The sequence below is a fragment of the Triticum dicoccoides genome, chromosome 6A (assembly GCF_002162155.2).
Source record: "Triticum dicoccoides isolate Atlit2015 ecotype Zavitan chromosome 6A, WEW_v2.0, whole genome shotgun sequence".
Lineage (NCBI taxonomy): Eukaryota > Viridiplantae > Streptophyta > Magnoliopsida > Poales > Poaceae > Triticum > Triticum dicoccoides.
This window is the reverse complement of record NC_041390.1, coordinates 535,964,516-535,983,024: the sequence shown is the minus strand read 5'-3', so window position 1 is coordinate 535,983,024 and position 18,509 is coordinate 535,964,516. Positions and strand designations below refer to the sequence as shown.

The window sequence follows — 18,509 nt, the reverse complement described above, 5'->3', positions numbered from 1 at the left end:
GTCGGAGTCGAACACGACCCTCGCCCGGACCACCAGCGTCAGCATCCCTCCACTGCACAAGTCGGAGTCCACCACGACCGTCGCCCGGGCCGCGGCCCTCGGCAACGTGCACAAGTCGGAGTCGAGCACGTCGCTCGCCCGGTTCGACTCGGCGGCGTCGTGGGCGGCCATGTCGCTGGCGGACGGCCTGGCGCTCAAGCCCCAGGGGTCCTGGCACCACCGGGTGCCGCCGTTCCACCCGGGCCAGCCGGTCGACGCCGCGGAGGCGAGGACGTACGAGAGCGCGAGCGCGCTGTCTCTGGGCACCTTCGCGTCGCTCCTCATCGAGTTCGTGGCGCGGCTCGGGAACCTCGTCAACGCCGTCGAGGAGCTCAGCGACAAGGCCGCCTTCAAGGATCCCGTGGAGGAGCCATCCGTGTTAACAAGGGAGGAGACTGGTGTTTTTGGCAGAATGACAAAGTTTTTCAGGCTGAAGAGATGATGTGGACGGCAAGAGAAGAGACTATAAAACACTAATTGACCGGTGGTAAATGGATAGCCCGATGTTGTTCAATTAGCCAGACTAATTGAGTGTACCAAAGAAGCATGTAGAAGGTCTGATATATACTGTACAAGGTATACATGTAAATACAAATGTGAAAATCGGAGAATGTAAAATGCTCTCTCATGCAGTAAAGTGAAACAGGGTGAGAGGGATACTCTGTAATATACCAATGTTTTTGAATAGCGGACTATACTGCATTTAGCAGGGTCTCACTAAACAACGTCGTCTTTGTACAATTTAGCGGTTTTAGACTATCGCCGTTGTTATAACACTATGTCACATCTAGATGTGAGATAATACCTCACATCTACTTATAACATCATCGTACATCAGTAGATAAATAAGGCTTTGTCTAAGTTGGGTCTAGGCTTTTTAGTCTTGGTTGTTTTTGTTATTGGGTGGGCTCTATTGTTGTTGCACAAAACAGGAAAAAAAAAGATAGACAGAAAAACAAGTTGTTCACGGGTGGATCTGGGCTTCGGGCTACAGCTTGTAGTTTGACATGTTTGAACCATTGCACGTGGCTTGATGAATGAACGCACGAATAATTTGGTAAAACAGTGGATCTCCTTGGCGAAAGTATGAGGCATCTCGATGTAGAGCTCGCGAGAAATGTTGTGGCTTTTTTTTCTGTTTTTTCTATAAACTATTTGGTGAAATAAAAAATTATTTGCAAATTTTAAAAGTCCGTGGATTAGAAAGGAGTGGGAAATTTGAATGTTTTCACGAATTTAGAAGTCATCGAATACAAAAATATGTTCGTGAAAAAATGTTGACAAATTTGGAAAAAGTTCATTAATTTTTTAAAAACAATAAAACAGGAATTTGGGAAAAAAACATGACCTTTAAAAAAGTTCATAATTTTAAGAAAATATTCGTGATTTTTTAAATGTAAATGAAAAAAATATGATTTTGTTTTCAAATGTGAACATACAACTGGCTGACAACCCTTTTCCCGCCCCTAATTGCAGTCTCGTTGAACATACGTGGTGCAGCTTGTTGCTGGTGGCCGGCAGCGCGATGCAGCCTCGCAGCTCTGGAGTAGAACCAGCCAACCTGGAGACGGCAAGCGATGCCTTGCGCCGCACTGTCTCCCAGTCCATGTTGGCCCTGCGTCCCGTTCGTACTTACGTTTATGAGTGAGTCCGCACGAATGAATTAATCTATCTTCTTTTGTAATGGAATGGAAAGGCAGAGGTGTTAATCTAATCTATCTTGGCCGCGCGCGGATGCAGAAATTACATGGTACGTACGTAGTACCTGACTTCGTCGACGGCGAGTATGGACAAGGAGATGGAGCGGAGCCTCAGATCGGCGTGGCTGATGGCCCTGCCGTTGTCAAGTTGGAGGTAGTTCCTGGGCACGGCCTTGGCAACGATGCCGTCGACGGCGCTGGCGAAGCGGTGGTGCATCAGGAGGAATTGACGGAGGACCTGGGCGCGGAAGCTCATGGGACTGGCGGGCGGCGGCAGGTACCTGTCCAGGTATTCGACGGCGTCCAGCCACAGGCCCCGCTGGACCAGGCCGCCCAGGTGCCGCATGCTCATGTGCGCGCGCGTCTTGTTCGTCAACCTGAATTGGATGGAGCCAAGCGAGCGTTAGGAAAGAAGCTAGCTGGGGAGCCATTGATATGTTCTTGATTTGAATTTTGAACTGCTTTTCATTGCGCTTAGATTAGAAGGAAGGAAATTTCAAGTTTGAACAGAGGCGCGCGTACCGTACTCGTTGTAGGAGTCGCGGAAGCCTTGGTCCCAGAGGAACGCGATGAGGCGCCGATGACGAAGCCGCGTCACGCGCGGATGCTCCGGCGGGCTGGAAAGCTTGTGGGCGGCCTCGCCGACGGAGTCGTCCGCCGGGCGGGAGCGCTTCTTGCCAGAAAGCGTGTGGGCGGCCTCGCCGACGGAGTCGTCCGCCGGGCCGGAGCGCTTCTCGGCGGTCTCGCCGGAGGCATCCATCACTGGTGATTGGGCTGGGTATGGACTATGGAGTGCGCGCGGATTGAACACGCAGAGAGCTCTTGAGAATGGTTTTTCTACCATGCACGGGATGTCCCGTGCCCACCGTACTACCTATGAGGCTATAACTTGTAGTTACTCCACCCTATGACCTTATCTGATTCTTCAGCTTCTCATATTTACTCATGCATTTTAAGTCAGAGCCTGAAATTTTAAAACCATGTAGCTTTTGAATGAAATTTTTTATTTCTGGTTTGTTTGCATATTTGGGGTCCTGAAAAGGAGATCTTTTAAACAAGATCAATCATGGATATTGTCACGCCTCAAGTGGGTCTTAGCTGTGACAATCGCCACATGCTTATAAATCTCAAGTTTATAGGCATGTTAGGCTAGTAAACAAAAAAAAATTCCAATATGCACAAGAGCCAACTTTATTCATTACTAGCTATTAAAAAGGTCATGATACATGCAACTTCTTTATTTATTCCCAACCCGTAGAGCAACTCCTACTGTTCATCATTCTCATCAGCGCATCCATCATTTGCTACTTCTGCAAAATCAACAACAATAGCAAGAATGAGTATGATCTCATATTCAGCAACCACACGGGTAAAAACGGAACCTCTCACGGCAAAAGTGACAAAAACAAAGGGGTTAGTTGTATAGAAAGAGTTTGATGGCAGAGAAAGATAATGGATATAATTTTAAAAAAAAAAGAAAGGAAATAACTGGCATCACATATGACTGCAAGCTTCCCAACCCGGGAGTCACAGGTGTGAAATTTCACACTTTTACGCTCTTAAGAGGGGTACTCCGACGTCGACAGTCTCGACTAGAACCACACAGGCGCTAGTAGAGCAGAGCTCTATATTCCCCCAAGAACCAACCACTCGACTTACTAGTGTCGATCGCTCCTACGGATCCATCATCGACACGCTTCCGAACGAGTGTCGTTCTTAGCGGAGAACTCAGACAGTCCCATACCTGAACTGTGACCGGTACAATACATTTGCTGTCGTGACACCAGATTTTTATAAAATTTACTAGACAAGGATTAGCAAAAGGAAATACATGCAAGACCAAGATAAATATCTCTAGGCTTTCCACAGAAACAACCATCTATGCATGAGCCATTAATCTATGTGCTCACATGCATGTACCGAGGATTTCTCCACCGTGATCATAAACCAAAAAGTAGCACTGTGGTATGCATGCTAGCTTCAAGAGATGTACAGGGATCAAATCACACGAACAGTGCACATTATAGAGCTTCAGAAGTACTACTGGCTATAGAGCATGGCATGAACAGTGAGACAAAACAAGGAATAGGACAGCTAGAAAGGCTAGATGGAACGCATGCTTGCCTGACTCGCTGACTCGCTGCTTCCTCCGAGGGCTCTTGCCGATCAGTGATTCTACTCCATGCAAAGCTAGCTAGTGAACTGGTTTGTATGCTGGGATGAGTACTACAGTGTGCTCTTGCTCCTTTATTTATAGGCATGGTAGGGTGTAGGGGATGGAGCTGGATCATTGTAACTCAAAAATATCAACAGCCTCGGTGTCCCTAGATTTTACAGCTGCTTGTACTTTTACATAACACGTGCCTAGCTGACTCAATAGAGTATTAAATGCTACAGATAAGTGCAAGCTTGAGGTGCAAAATATCTTGTACCACACCCACACGTGGCCCTCCTACCCGAAGGCTCTACCACCATATTCCTCTAATGCATATCCTTCCACATTAAGGAATTTAGTTGACTACTCTTAGTTAGTACTAACCAATGATTGCCAATGATTGATTTTATCTAATTACGCTGATAATTATTACTCTAGCGTGTGCTAATTTCTGTTAATTATCAAATACCAAAACCTTATTATTTCTAATAAACACGGGCATTACATCCTCCCCTACTTATAGAAATTTCGTCCTCGAAATTTAATTACCCGTAAACTGGAGATGCGGAAAACATGTGCGTAGATCATCTTCTTTTTCCCATGTCGCCTCCTCTTCTGTATGGTTGCTCCACTGGACTTTACAAACTGTATGGTCCTTTTTCTCATTACCCTATCTGTCACATCCAAAATCTTCACTTCTTTAAAGTGGATACATGGAACACATTGTGTATCCCGGATAAATTTGGGGGTAATTCCAGACGGTAAGCGACAGCTCCAACTTTATTAATGATTTGAAATGGCCCGACATATCTTGGACTTAATTTTCCATGTAGGCCAAAACGTCTCGTCCCTTTCTTTGGAGAAACTTTCAGATAGACAAAGTCTCCTGCCTTAAACTCAACTTCTCTGCGCTTTTTATCCGCTTGAGTCTTTTGTCGACTTTGTGCTGCCTTTAGGTGCTCACAAATAATTTGTAATTTCTCCTCAGCCTGTTGAACCAAATCTGGGCCTAGATATTTCCTTTCTCCTATTTCTTCCCAGCAGATTGGAGAGCGACACCTCTTGCCATATAATGCTTCATAAGGAGCCATTTTAATACTTGACTGATAACTATTATTGTATGCGAATTTTACCAGAGGAAGTGATTCATCCCATTTTTCCTTGAAGTCTAACACACTTGCTCGCAGCATATCCTCCAATATTTGTATAACTCGTTCTGACTGTCCATCGGATTGAGGATGATATGCCGTACTAAAATTTTACTTTGTTCTCAATGCCTTATGCAAACTTTTCCAAAATCTTGAGACAAACCTCGGATCTCGGTCAGATGTAATGTCAACAGGAATCCATAATTAGCAACTATCTCCTTGATGTATAACTTAGCTAATTTTTCAAGAGAAAATGTTTTCTTTACGGGATAAATTGTGCCACTTTGGTCAATCTATCTACTATGACCCATATAGCATCGTATCCTGCAGAAGTTCGAGGTAGTCCCGTGACAAAATCCATACTAATTTCTTCCCATTTCCAAGTCGGGATTTTTAAAGGTTGTAGAAGACCGGCTGGTTTTTGATGGTCTACATTTACCCGTTGACATATTGGACATTCTAAAACAAATTTTGCTATTTCTCTCTTCATATTGGGCCACCAAAAATTTCCTTTAATGTCATGATACATCTTTGTGCTTCCTTGGTGTACGGTGTATGATGTGGAGTGTGCCTCTTGCATAATTTCCAACTTTAAATCTGACTGGTCAGGGACACATATGCGGTTTCTCAGCCATACAGACCCATCACTTCTTATATGAAACTCCGATGGCTTTCCTTGTTCTATCCCCTTTCGGAGGTTCAAAAGAAATGGATCATCCATTTGTTTCATCCGGATTTTGTCTTGCAGATCAGGCTTGACTTGTAATGCCATAACAGTGCTAGTTGAATCACGTACATATACTTCTATACCCAATCTCACCATGTCCCTCAAAATGTCTCTTTGTGTAGTAATTAGACATGCCATGTTGCAAACATTCTTTCTACTAAGTGCATCAGCCACAACGTTAGCTTTACCTGGATGGTAATTTATGTTGATATCATAATCCTTAAGTAACTCTAACCACCTTCGTTGTCGCATGTTTAATTCCTTCTGGGTGAATATGTATTTCAGGCTCTTATGATCTGTATAAATTTCACAGCGTTCTCCATACAAATAATGCCTCCATATTTTTAATGCAAAGATGACAGCACCCAATTCCAAATCATGAGTCGGATAATTTTTCTCATGTGTCTTTAGCTGTCGAGAAGCATAAGCAATTACCTTATTGTTTTGCATAAGCACACAACCCAAGCCTATTTTTGAAGCATAACAGAATATAGTAAATCCAATTCCACTGATTGGCACTGCTAAAACAGGGGCCGTCACCAATCGTCGCTTTGATTCTTGGAAGTTTTCTTCACATTTTTCATCCCAAATAAACTTTGTCCCTTTGCGAGTGAGCTGTGTCAAAGGTGCTGCTAGCTGTGCAAAGCCTTCAATAAATCTTCTGTAATAACCTGCTAATCTCAAGAAACTTCTTATTTCTGTAACGGTGGTTGGCCTCTTCCAATCTACTATTGCCTGAATTTTTGTTGGATCTGGTGATATTCCTTCCCCTGAAATAATGTGTCCTAGAAAAGTCACCTTATTTAACCAGAAATCACATTTCTTCAATAATGCATATAATTTATGCTTCCTTAATGTCTAAAGAACTATTTCTAGGTGTTGAGCATGCTCTTCTTCTGTCTTTGAATAAATCAAAATATCATCAATAAATACAACTACAAACTGATCCAAAAATGGTCTGAACACTCGGTTCATCAAATCCATGAAGGCCGCAGGAGCATTTGTTAATCCGAATGGCATAACAACATACTCATAATGTCCATATCTTGTGCGGAACGCTGTTTTTGAAATATCTCCATCCTTTATTTTTAACTGATGATATCCTGACTGCAAATCGATTTTTGAAAATACTCGAGACCCTTGTAATTGATCGAACAAATCATCAATTCTTGGTAATGGATATTGGTTCTTAATAGTTACCTTGTTTAGCTCCCGATAATCCACACAAAGTCGCCAACTCCCATCCTTCTTTTTCACAAACAACACCGGAGCGCCCCATGGTGACATGCTAGGTCGAATGAATTGTTTTTCTTCTAGCTCCTTAATCTGCCTCTTCAACTCCTTTAGTTCAGCAGGTGACATTCTGTACGGACTCTTTGAGATAGGAGCAGTACCCGGAGTAAAGTCTATACTAAATTCAATTTCTCGGTCCGGTGGTAATCCAGGTAATTCACTTGGAAAAACATCAGGAAAATTTCGTACGACTGGTATTTCTTTGATATCCTTTTCTTTCACTTCTAAATTCATGCTAAACGAGCAGTCAAAAGTTTTATGCTTCGCTTGATAAATGATTTTACGCTGACCAGGTACCTGAATTATCACTCGCTTTCTCTGACAGTCTATGTTCGCTTGATTCTTAGCCAGCCAATCCATGCCCAGTATAATATCAAAATCATGCATATCTAGTACTATTAAATCAACCAAAAATTCTTGCCCTTTTATTACTATAGGATATGCAACACAAATGTTCTTGGCTATTACTTCTGTCATCGGAGATTCCACATGTATCCTTTTCCTTAAAGGGGTATTTTCTAATCCATGACTATCGATAAATTTTGAGGATATAAATGAATGTGTAGCACCGGTATCAAATAAAGTGAGTGCGTTGTGTGAGCATACTTGAAGTGTACCTGTGATCACGTTGTTGTCCTCATCTGCATCATGCTGAGTCAAGTGATTCACCTTTGCATGAGGATTTGTCTGTTTCCTGCTTCCAGAGTAACTATTCATGCGTTGAGAGGGTCCACTTGAGTTAGTAGGGGGTGCAGGTAAGTATAATGGAGCTTTCGGTGCTGGCAACGGCTTTGGTGCAATGGACTTTAACATATTCTGATCTGGTGAACTGTGACACTGACTGATCATGTGTCCTTCTCTGCCGCACCTAAAACATTTCCCATGACGATACTCGCACTGGAATGCTCTGTGATTCCCATGACAAATAACACAGTTATTACGTCTAGGCTGGGCTACTGGGCGGTTGTTCGGGCGCCAATTCTGCTGCATCGCTTTCTGTATATTCCCTTGATTTCCATGGTCAACCTTGATCCTCTTACGCTGCTGCTCCACTTCGGCTTGCTCTTCCACATATGCTTGTTCTACAGTTAATGCCTTGTTAGCAACATCTCGAAAAGATTTGAGCTCGAACACCTCCACTCGAGACTTGATTGGTTGGCGAAGTCCTTGAGCGAAACACCGAGCTTTAGCTTCATCATTTTGGACATAAACAGAGGCATAACGAGCAAGTCTAGAAAATTCTATTTCATATTCCGCGACAGATTTCTGGTCCTGTTTTAACTGTAAAAATGATAGCTCCATTTTCCTTTGTACGCTCTCTGGAAAATACTTTCTGTAGAACTCTTCCTTAAATGATCCCCATGTGAATAGATAGCCCTCAGGATACTTCTTTTTATGCACTGTCCACCAATCAAATGCCCCACCTTATAGCATAAACGTGGCTAATGTAACCTTCTTTTCATCAGGGCAATGCATGGCATCAAAACTTTTCTCTATTTCTGTTAGCCAGTCCTCGGCCTCTATTGGGTTTGCACTACCTTGGAAAACAGGAGGCTTAAGTCGACGGAACTCACGTAATGCGCCCTGTTTGTCTCCATCGAACGACTCCTTTCCTTTAGTTGACTGTTGCACTATATATTCCAAAATTTCAGTCTGCTTCATTTGGGTTTGTTCTTGACGTTGCAAAATATTTATAAGCAACTCATTTGGAAGTGGTTGCTCTGCTGCAGCTGCTAGTGCATTCCGGCCATCACCAGACTGTGATGCTGAGAAATCACCATTGTGACTAGCCATCTGTGATACTAGAGGAAGAAATAAATAAAGCTGTCAACATTAGAGCATGCATCATATACATATATACCAGGTCTAGCTGATTATTAAAGAGGAAAGCAGTAGTACAATCAAAATTACACATCCTGTCTACTAGATGTGTTGCTGCCATCCACGTCTCCCTCCAGACACTCTATTATAGACACCCATACTGCTAGAGTTGTCAACAAGCTAGTGCTAGCTAGCCAAAAGGCTACTACCAGAACAGTTCCTAGCAGGTTATATATAAACAGTACTACTACAACCATTTATTTAAAAGCTAGGAACAGTTGCTTCATATCTCTAAGTGCCACCGTTCGCATCCTATTCATGCGCCTGTAGCTTTTCCGCCAGCTTCTCACGGAGGCTTCTGTTCTCTGTCATTAGCTCCATGATTTTACTCTCCTGCTTGTTGGTCAACTCCTCCAACTGATCACGCTCCAGCTTCAGTTTCTTACTCTTGTGTTCTTCTATTTCAAGCCAACGATCCCTGTCCTCTATCTGGAGGTTGAGGTCATGCTTGATCTCATAAACACAGTCATCATGTTCTTGCTCAAGATACTCTAACTCATGCTGCCGGCAAGCCTCATGAAACTGGTTTAGTTGTGTCATCTCTATGTGGTGTTGCTGCTCCTTCTGCACTAGAGTTAGTAGTACCTCCCAGTACTCATACATATGCAGGTCCACCAAAGCAAAGTTAACAGAAAAATGAAGAAACTTGAGTGCTTCCCGTGCAGCAAGGTTGCCAGCATCTTTAGCATCTTCACCATACCCATAGATGGTCTTATAAGAATTATCATCGTCTGGGGTGAGCTGCAAATGTACTGCACCTTGGTACCCATCGCCCTCAAAACGCTTCACTGTCGACACTACCGGCGGCTCCAAATGGAAATGTTCAGCTACCTCCTCTAATATGCTCACAAAGTTGAGATGGAAGATTGTATACTCATCCATCCCTGCTTTCAGCACACAGTTAGTTCAAAAATAAATACAGACTACATATCAAACATGCTAATTAAGCACAGAAAATAAGCATTCAATTAATCGTTAATTCCTGCTTTACGTACCTAGACTATCCCCTTAGTTAAACCCACATTAGTGTTTATACTTTTTTTTAACCAAGGCTCTGATGCCAATAAAATTGTCACGCCCCAAGTGGGTCTTAGCTGTGACAATCGCCACATGCTTATAAATCTCAAGTTTATAGGCATGTTAGGCTAGTAAACAAAAAAAAATCCAGTATGCACAAGAGCCAACTTTATTCATTACTAGCTATTACAAAGGTCATGATACATGCAACTTCTTTATTTATTCCCAACCCGTAGAGCTACTCCTACTGTTCATCATTCTCATCAGCACATCCATCATTTGCTACTTCTGCAAAATCAACAACAATAGCAAGAATGAGTATGATCTCATACTCAGCAAGCACACGGGTAAAAACGGAACCTCTCACGGCAAAAGTGACAAAAACAAAGGGGTTAGTTGTATAGAAAGAGTTTGATGGCAGAGAAAGATAATGGATTTAATTTAAAAAAAAAAGAAAGGAAATAACTGGCATCACATATGACTGCAAGCTTCCCAACCCGGGAGTCACAGGGGTGAAATTTCACACTTTTACGCTCTTAAGAGGGGTACTCCGACGTCGACAGTCTTAACTAGAACCACACAGGCGCTAGTAGAGCAGAGCTCTATATTCCCCCAAGAACCAACCACTCGACTTACTAGTGTCGATCGCTCCTATGGATCCATCATCGACACGCTTCCGAACGAGTGTCGTTCTTAGCGGAGAACTCAGACAGTTCCATACCTGAACTGTGACCGGTACAATACATTTGCTGTCGTGACACCAGATTTTTATAAAATTTACTAGACAAGGATTAGCAAAAGGAAATACATGCAAGACCAAGATAAATATCTCTAGGCTTTCCACGGAAACAACCATCCATGCATGAGCCATTAATCTATGTGCTCACATGCATGTACCAAGGATTTCTCCACCGTGATCATAAACCAAAAAGTAGCACTGTGGTATGCATGCTAGCTTCAAGAGATGTACAGAGATCAAATCACACGAACAGTGCACATTATAGAGCTTCAGAAGTACTACTGGCTATAGAGCATGGCATGAACAGTGAGACAAAACAAGGAATAGGACAGCTAGAAAGGCTAGATGGAACGCATGCTTGCCTGACTCGCTGACTCGCTGCTTCCTCCGAGGGCTCTTGCCGATCAGTGATTCTACTCCATGCAAAGCTAGCTAGTGAACTGGTTTGTATGCTGGGATGAGTACTACAGCGTGCTCTTGCTCCTCTATTTATAGGCATGGTAGGGTGTAGGGGATGGAGCTGGATCACTGTAACTCAAAAATATCAACAGCCTCGGTGTCCCTAGATTTTACAGCTGCTTGTACTTTTATATAACACGTGCCTAGCTGACTCAATAGAGCATTAAATGCTACAGATAAGTGCAAGCTTGAGGTGCAAAATATCTTGTACCACACCCACACGTGGCCCTCCTACCCGAAGGCTCTACCACCATGTTCCTCTAATGCATATCCTTCCACATTAAGGAATTTAGTTGACTACTCTTAGTTAGTACTAACCAATGATTGCCAATGATTGATTTTATCTAATTACGCTGATAATTATTACTCTAGCGTGTGATAATTTCTGTTAATTATCAAATACCAAAACCTTATTATTTCTAATAAACACGGGCATTACAGATATATTTTCATAATTTTTTTAAAGAAATTTTTAACTTGGTGAAACTATAGAATATAAAGCCCATCAAATTACAAAACTGTATACGATGTTCTTAATAGAAACAAATTGACATGAAATGAGTTCCGCAGACTATATCATAGAATTTTACACCATGCATGTTTCATGGAATTTCACCATCTTTCGTAAGGTTTATTCATGTTTCAAAAATTATGAAAAATATATTGAATAGTGATCTTGTTTAAAAGTCCTCGTCACCAGGAACATAAATATGCAAACAAAGGTGAAATCGGGATTTTGGTTCATAAGATAAAATGATTTTAAACTTTGGAATCACATGAAAAAGCATGGGTGTAGTGTGCTGCATGGGAAAGGGTGGGTTCATTAATGGATGAAATACAACTATTCCAAAGTCTCCATCTAAATCCAACGGTTGGGCCATGCACGGGACCTCCCATACATGGGAGAATTGCTTTTCTCCATATCTTATATCGAGAGCGGCGGGATACATACAGGGCCCACTCGTCTCGCGCGGCGTTTTACGCCCGCCTCGCGCTTGCGTTTTCTCTCTCTCACTTGTCGTCTTGTTTTCTCTCTCTTGCTTTACTCTTTTTTTCCTCTCTGGTTTTTTTAAGAAAATTTTCAATCTATTTATCTTCAATCATGGCAGTACAACGAATACCAGAAATAATGAAAATAATTACATCCGGATCCGTAGACCACACAGCGAAAACTACAAGCACTGAAGCGAACCGAAGGCGCGCCGCCATCATTGCCCCTCCATCGCCGGAGTCGGGCACAACTTGTTGTAGTAGACAGTCAGGAAGTCGTCGTGCTAAGGCCACGTAGGACCAGCGCACCAGAACAGCAACCGCCGCAGATGAAGAATAATATAGATCAGAAGGATCCAACTCGAAGACACACGAACGTAGACGAACAACGACGAGACCGAGCAAATCCACCAAAGATATATCCGCCGGAGACACACCTCCACATGCCCACCAACAGTGCTAGACACACCGCCGGAACGGGGTCTAGGCGGGGAGACCTTTATTTCATCTTCATAAAGCCGTCGCCGTCTCGTCTTTCTGAACAGGACACAAACCCTAACAAAATTGAAAGAAACGACTAAAAATGGAGCCCTCGTGCCAGCCCTTGCCGAGATCCACCGCGCCCCCATGGCCCTATGGCCACCGGAGAGGAGCGGATCTGCGGCGGCGCCGGCGAGAGGTAGAAACCCTAACTCTTTTTGTGTTCTTGACTCGGTTTAGAGGCTGAGATGGGCAACGTTGGTTCTTGGATCAGTTGGGCTAGTGAATACGTAGACCAGGGAGGAGAAATGCACCGGACCATTTGGTGCTACCAGTGCATCAAACTTTTTTAGAACTTTTTAAAATATTTCAAAAAATGAAAAAAAAAATCTAGCACACCATCATAATATTAATGTATGTTGTCATAAAATTTCGTATCAAAATTCGAAGCATAGCTTGAGATATAAAAATGACAAATTCGACATTGAATAGTATATAACACAAGTGAGGCTTTAGATTTGGCTCATTATCACACTGATGTCAAATTTGCCATTTTTATATCTTGAGCAATGTTTTGAATTTTCATACAAAATTTTGTGAAAATATATATTGATAGTATGCCAATGTGTTAGAATTTTTTTAATTTTTTGAAACATTTTAAAATGCGCTAATGCGTCCGGTGCACCGGTAGCATCACAAGCACCAGCGCACCAGATACATTCTTGAACGGGCTCGATTTATTTCCCTAAGCATGTGCTAATGCTTTTTTGACTTTTTGGTCCAACTGTAGGAGGTTAGGACCTTACCCAAATAATCGACCGGATTTTCCTTTTAGAAAAAATAGTTTATTGTTTTTATTTATCAAAATGAGAGTTTTTTTAACTTGTGTCATACTTTATTTAAATCAAATAATTGTTACATTACTAACAAGTTCAGCTAGAATAATCTGCGGAGGATCGTCCTCCCAAGAAATTATAGAATTAGAATCATAGGAACTCCTAGCAAGCTTGTGTGTCATTTTGTTCCCTTCCCTTGGAAAGTGAGAGTACAAGACTGAACCAATACTTTGAGCTAAATGAAAACACTCATTCAGAGTAGTAGAATAAGGACTCAGGATTATCAACTTCCCTCTTACATGCTAGGATAATCTCAATACAACCAGATTCAAAGATCACATTTGAGCATCCCCACTGGCCCGCTAGCTCCATACCATTCTTCAACACCAAAGCTTCCGTTGTAGCGGCATCAAGCACATGCGTAAAGAGAGTTGTTAACCCAGTAAAAGCCTCACCTCAGTGGTTTCGAAGAACCGCCGTTGTGGCTCTGCTTCCATCTTCCATGAAGCATGCATCCACGTTCACTTTATAAAGATTTTGAGCAGGTTTAGACCATTTAACATCAGGTACACTGGTCGCACTCCTTGAGCCAACATAATTGGATGTTATCGCATGTATGGAGAGTGTTGTTTCGGAAGAAATGGCCACACCTTTGCCCTTCACAGCTTCCCTTCTCTGCCACCTAATGTACCAAGCTCCAACCAAGATAGACTCTTGGAAGGCAAGATGTTGCAGTGTGGTTGAGTTACACCTTTGATCTCTGAGGATATTCTCAAGCACGACACCACCAAATCGGTCCGAAACAAGGGCTTGGGTGACCGTTTCCTGAAGACTCAAAGCTTTCCACACTTCTTTAGCTCAAACACATGTAAAAATGAGGTGTCGCAAGTCTTCAGCTCCCCCCTTACAAGAAGGACATTATCCAGATACCGGTATACAACGATTTGCAAGGACTGACATACCCGATATCATCCCATGTAAAGCCTTCCAACCAAAGGTATTTATTTTACTAGGAACTTGAAGCTTCCAGAGAATCTCCCAAACTGGGTTAGACTTTGATGGTCCAACCTCAACTCTTCTGATTCTTGCACCAAATTGGTGTTCCCACTCGGTATAATACGTGGACCTGACTGAAAAGGAGTACATCCGAGTCTTGTGCCAGGCAACAAAATCCTCAGTTAATTGTGTGCTCAAAGGGATCCTCAAAATTCTTTCAACATCAACCGAAACAAAATTGTCCAAAATTAAATCTTCATCCCATCTCCCTCTCCATGGATTAATCAACTCATCAACAGTATTCAGAAGGAAAACCCCCTTTCTAGATATAACTTTCCTGGACGGACTACTCGGTATCCAGTGATCATCCTAGATATCGATTTACTTCCCGATCCCACTCTCCAAATATGCCCTCTTTTGAAAGTCTGGAGACCGACAACAATACTTTCCATGTAAATGAAGATCCCTTCTTCGGTCCTACCTTCAAGAGATTTCCATCAGGATAATATTTAGCTCTCAAAACCCTTGCGCAGAGAATATTATCCTGATGAACTTCTCTGTAAGCAACTGAGCAAGACCTTATAATGCATCTACATAATAACACTAGGGGGCTTTGTGCAACAAAAATAACATAAGCGTGTGCCACTTTGGTGACATGGCGTCCGATCTGGCAGTTGATCAACATTTTGTATCAAACTGTTACCGCATCAAGACTTAAGTGACCAGTTTCATGCTTTTTTTAAGTTTTTGTATGGATCTGTTATCGCTATGCAAGTTCATGTACTTATGGTGATATTAACTGTCATTTTCAGTGTTGCCTTTCTCGCCCTGCTCAACTTCATCTTATTTGGGAGTAGTTTGTAATCTCTTTGAACTTTCTTCCCAAAGGTGCTCAAATCCATCTTCTGGTCATCCCTAAATTGCTCAATGTGTGGTGCTTTATATATAAAGTGGGGTGAAAGCCTTTTTCGGTAAATTGCTCAATGTACTTCTCTACAAGCAAGTTCACAGTCAAGCACTAAGAATCACAGCTCTACTGACAGGTGTGGTTGCCATTGTACTTCTTAATGACAATGCTCCCTGTCCTGTTGTCTTTAGATGTTTTAAAAATCCAAGGACAACCTTCTAAACAAAATGCATTCATCCTAGTCGCCACATTTCTAGCTCTCCGGATCTTAACTCTGTCTCTTTGACACTATATGCGTCCAACACCCTTCTCACCTCTTTCATATCGCTGAAAACTAATCCAACCCTAAACACTGGATTATCCATGTCAATCTCTGCACTGAAAGTCCTGAAAGTATACTTCAGCTTTTGTAGCTCTTCCTTTGAAAGGATTAAATCATCCTCGTCTGGTGGATACCCCTCTTCCATGTACTCATTCTGCACATTGTTATCCTCCACATTTTTGTCTACATTTTCATCAAAGAGATCATTGTCTCCATCTTCCACATCATAATCACTTTCATAAAATTCAGAGTCAGTCTCTTCAACTTCTCCCTCTACTTCATGTGCTTGCTCCGCTACCTCTGGTTCTGCTTGCTCTTGCTCTGGATGTTGTTCTTGCTCTTCAATATTTGTTGCAGCATTGATCCTTGAAGTTCCTTCACCCCGTCTAGCTCTTGTTGGCAATTCTATTACCACATCATACCATATGTGATCTTTCTCATCCACAAGCAAATATAGTGTCTTGTGTTCTCTACTTGGAGCGTTGATTGCAGCAATTACTTCATCATTATCCACACAAATCATACCATCAAAAATTGACTTGTTCTCAGGCAAGCACATCTTAGGATCTAAAGTATCATATCCAATCTTCTCCAAGCAGTCCTTCATAACTTGTGTTGACAAACTATCAGGATGACAATAATCGAACACATGTGTGCATCCAACATATTGCCTAATAGCACCCAATCCACAGAAAAGTCCATTGTGTTCAAATTCTACTGAGAACATAGGTGTAAATTCCCATGAAGTAACTGCAAAAAAAGGAAGTTTACATCAAATTTGCACATGAAAAAAGCCTCTGTTTGGTGCAGTACATAGTTAGAATTGCAGTAACAAGATACAGCAAAAGACACTGTCTGTTGTAGTAAATAGTAAAAATTACAAAACAATTTAGTCTCTTCTGGCCTGTACAAAATAATGTAGACACTGTTCGTAATTTATGACTTCTTGACTTTCTTTCTATTTACTTTTCCTTTAGCGAATCAGGATTGCGGAATGACTAGTTCATGTATTATATGACACATTTTCTGAAACTCGTGACTAAATCTTTAATGCATTTCAATGAGAGAAGGAAGAGCATGAAAGCCAAACTCTGTTTGGAGAAGTAGTTAAGCCTTAAGTTCCAACCCACCATGCTCTTTTCAAAAATTAATTGCCCCAAAGTATGTTCAAACATAATAATTCAGAGCTATCTATTTCAAACTTCAGCAGCCGAGAACAAAAAGCCTAAACATTGAAATACAGTTATCTGTAGTATTATTGTAACGAGCATGTAGATACTGAATAACGGCCATCTTTTGGACTGGTGTGTGTAAAATAATGAAATGTGGTCGTTGATCACTTTGATGTTGACAGATTGAGCGGCTCAAGCATGGAGAATCCCAGTAGGCTCTGTTCAGCACAGTTGAATGTGCTTGTGTTATAACCATGTACTGGCTTTGTTTGTTTATGCTCCCCATGCTCATAATCTTGAATTGTTTATTATGATGAAACCTTTTTAATTGAATATTTGAACGTCCTGGAGCTTATGACTGAATTTTTGTAGTACACCCTTGCCGCTTGCTAAGAGGTTGGACTACAGATGTATGACAGGCAAAGTAATTATTTCCCCTAAGAAAAGCTACATTCTACAGCAACATCCTGGATGCATTCACAAACACGAATCACACAAAAGTGCATTTTGACTCTAGCCTCTACACTACTGTGGTCAGCTATACGTAAGTCGATTCTCTGAATTAATTTTCCCAAAATCCAACAAGCACATCTAGCCGACCTAGCCAAAATCATGCAAAGGAGATGTACTTCGGGTACCAACAGATCATTTCCAGCCAAAAAACACGATTATGCGTTGGAGAATATGGTATGTTAGGAATGAATTGGTGCACTCTAAACCATTGCCTCCTGTACATGTTTCAGTCCGGTTCCTAGCAAGCTACTTGGCCTCTTTGCAAGTCATAGAAGATACCACGGTCATTGATCCAGTAAAGGGCAAATCTGTCCTTTGTCCGGAATACAAACAGAAAGTGCATCAATGTTTATTGACCTAGAGCACAGCCGGATCATGGTCAAAATCAACTACCGGAAGGGTAAAATTAAAAACAGATGGTTCAGTGTCACGATCAAATGCAGGAGCAGGTATGATCCTTAGAGATCACGCTGGATCAATCATCTTTACATCATGCAGGCACCTTTACTCATGCAGATATACGGAGTATATTGGAAGCTGGGTTGTTGGCTTTGAAAGAAGGAATTTCTTTGGCACTGCAATGGAGTAATTTACCCATTGACATTGAAACAGATTGTTTAGAGATGATAAGGAGCTGGAAACAAATCAAAATATGCTTTTACAGTGAGAGATCATTGATAGTACAGTATGAGAGAGAGAGAGAGAGAGAGATTCTTGCATTACTCATTCTCGTCGGAATTGTAATAGGGCTAGTCACTTCATGGCTAATTTTGGTAGGTTGCAATGCCAAACTGCTGTTTGGCTAGGCTCTGGTCCAGAAAAGGTCCTGGAGATTGTTGAACGAGATGTAAACTGAACTTTGAGTAATGCAAGAATTATTTTCGCAAAAAAAAGGATCATGGAGAACATGAATTGATCATATACGGGTAAAAACCTAACAAAATTGAGGCACCAAGCTCTTGAGGGAGCAGCCACATTGAGTACATACACGTGTTATTTCATGGCAAAACAGGACCATTTTTACAAGTTTTCATTTCATCTCATCGTTAAGGACTTCTCAGAAATATATGTGATTCAATCAGGGGGTTTTCACAAAAAAGAACGAGCACAAGTGCGCGCCACTTTGATGACATGG

The 18,509-nt window shown here is 41.9% G+C and overlaps 4 protein-coding genes across 4 annotated transcripts in view; 1 reads left to right on the top strand and 3 right to left on the bottom strand.

The window, feature by feature from the left end:
- Positions 1 to 1,327, top strand: part of LOC119315959 (aluminum-activated malate transporter 6-like) — a 4,997-nt gene extending 3,670 nt beyond the window's left edge. Inside the window, exon 6 of the mRNA XM_037590384.1 lies at positions 8 to 1,327. Coding sequence (XP_037446281.1) covers positions 8 to 481 — 474 coding nt within the window. The 3' untranslated portion in view covers positions 482 to 1,327. The remainder of the gene's footprint in view (positions 1 to 7) is intronic.
- Positions 1,328 to 1,338: 11 nt separating this feature from the next.
- On the bottom strand, positions 1,339 to 2,499 carry LOC119315958. The gene is made up of 3 exons (XM_037590383.1): positions 2,267 to 2,499; positions 1,805 to 2,116; positions 1,339 to 1,654 (listed from the first exon to the last, which is right to left on the bottom strand). The coding sequence occupies exons 1-3, from the start codon at positions 2,497 to 2,499 to the stop codon at positions 1,408 to 1,410; spliced, it is 792 nt and encodes a 263-aa protein (XP_037446280.1). The 3' UTR covers positions 1,339 to 1,407.
- A 6,413-nt stretch (positions 2,500 to 8,912) lies between these two features.
- Positions 8,913 to 11,193, bottom strand: LOC119319577 (outer spore wall assembly protein SHE10-like). The gene is made up of 2 exons (XM_037594034.1): positions 11,062 to 11,193; positions 8,913 to 9,827 (listed from the first exon to the last, which is right to left on the bottom strand). The coding sequence occupies exon 2, from the start codon at positions 9,823 to 9,825 to the stop codon at positions 9,196 to 9,198; it is 630 nt and encodes a 209-aa protein (XP_037449931.1). The 5' UTR covers positions 9,826 to 9,827; positions 11,062 to 11,193; the 3' UTR covers positions 8,913 to 9,195.
- Positions 11,194 to 13,822: 2,629 nt separating this feature from the next.
- LOC119319576 lies at positions 13,823 to 18,194 on the bottom strand. Its single transcript, XM_037594033.1, has 2 exons — positions 18,098 to 18,194; positions 13,823 to 16,439 (listed from the first exon to the last, which is right to left on the bottom strand). Exons 1-2 carry the CDS (start codon positions 18,099 to 18,101, stop codon positions 15,601 to 15,603), a joined length of 843 nt encoding a protein of 280 aa, XP_037449930.1. The 5' UTR covers positions 18,102 to 18,194; the 3' UTR covers positions 13,823 to 15,600.
- Between the last annotated feature and the right edge of the window lie 315 nt (positions 18,195 to 18,509).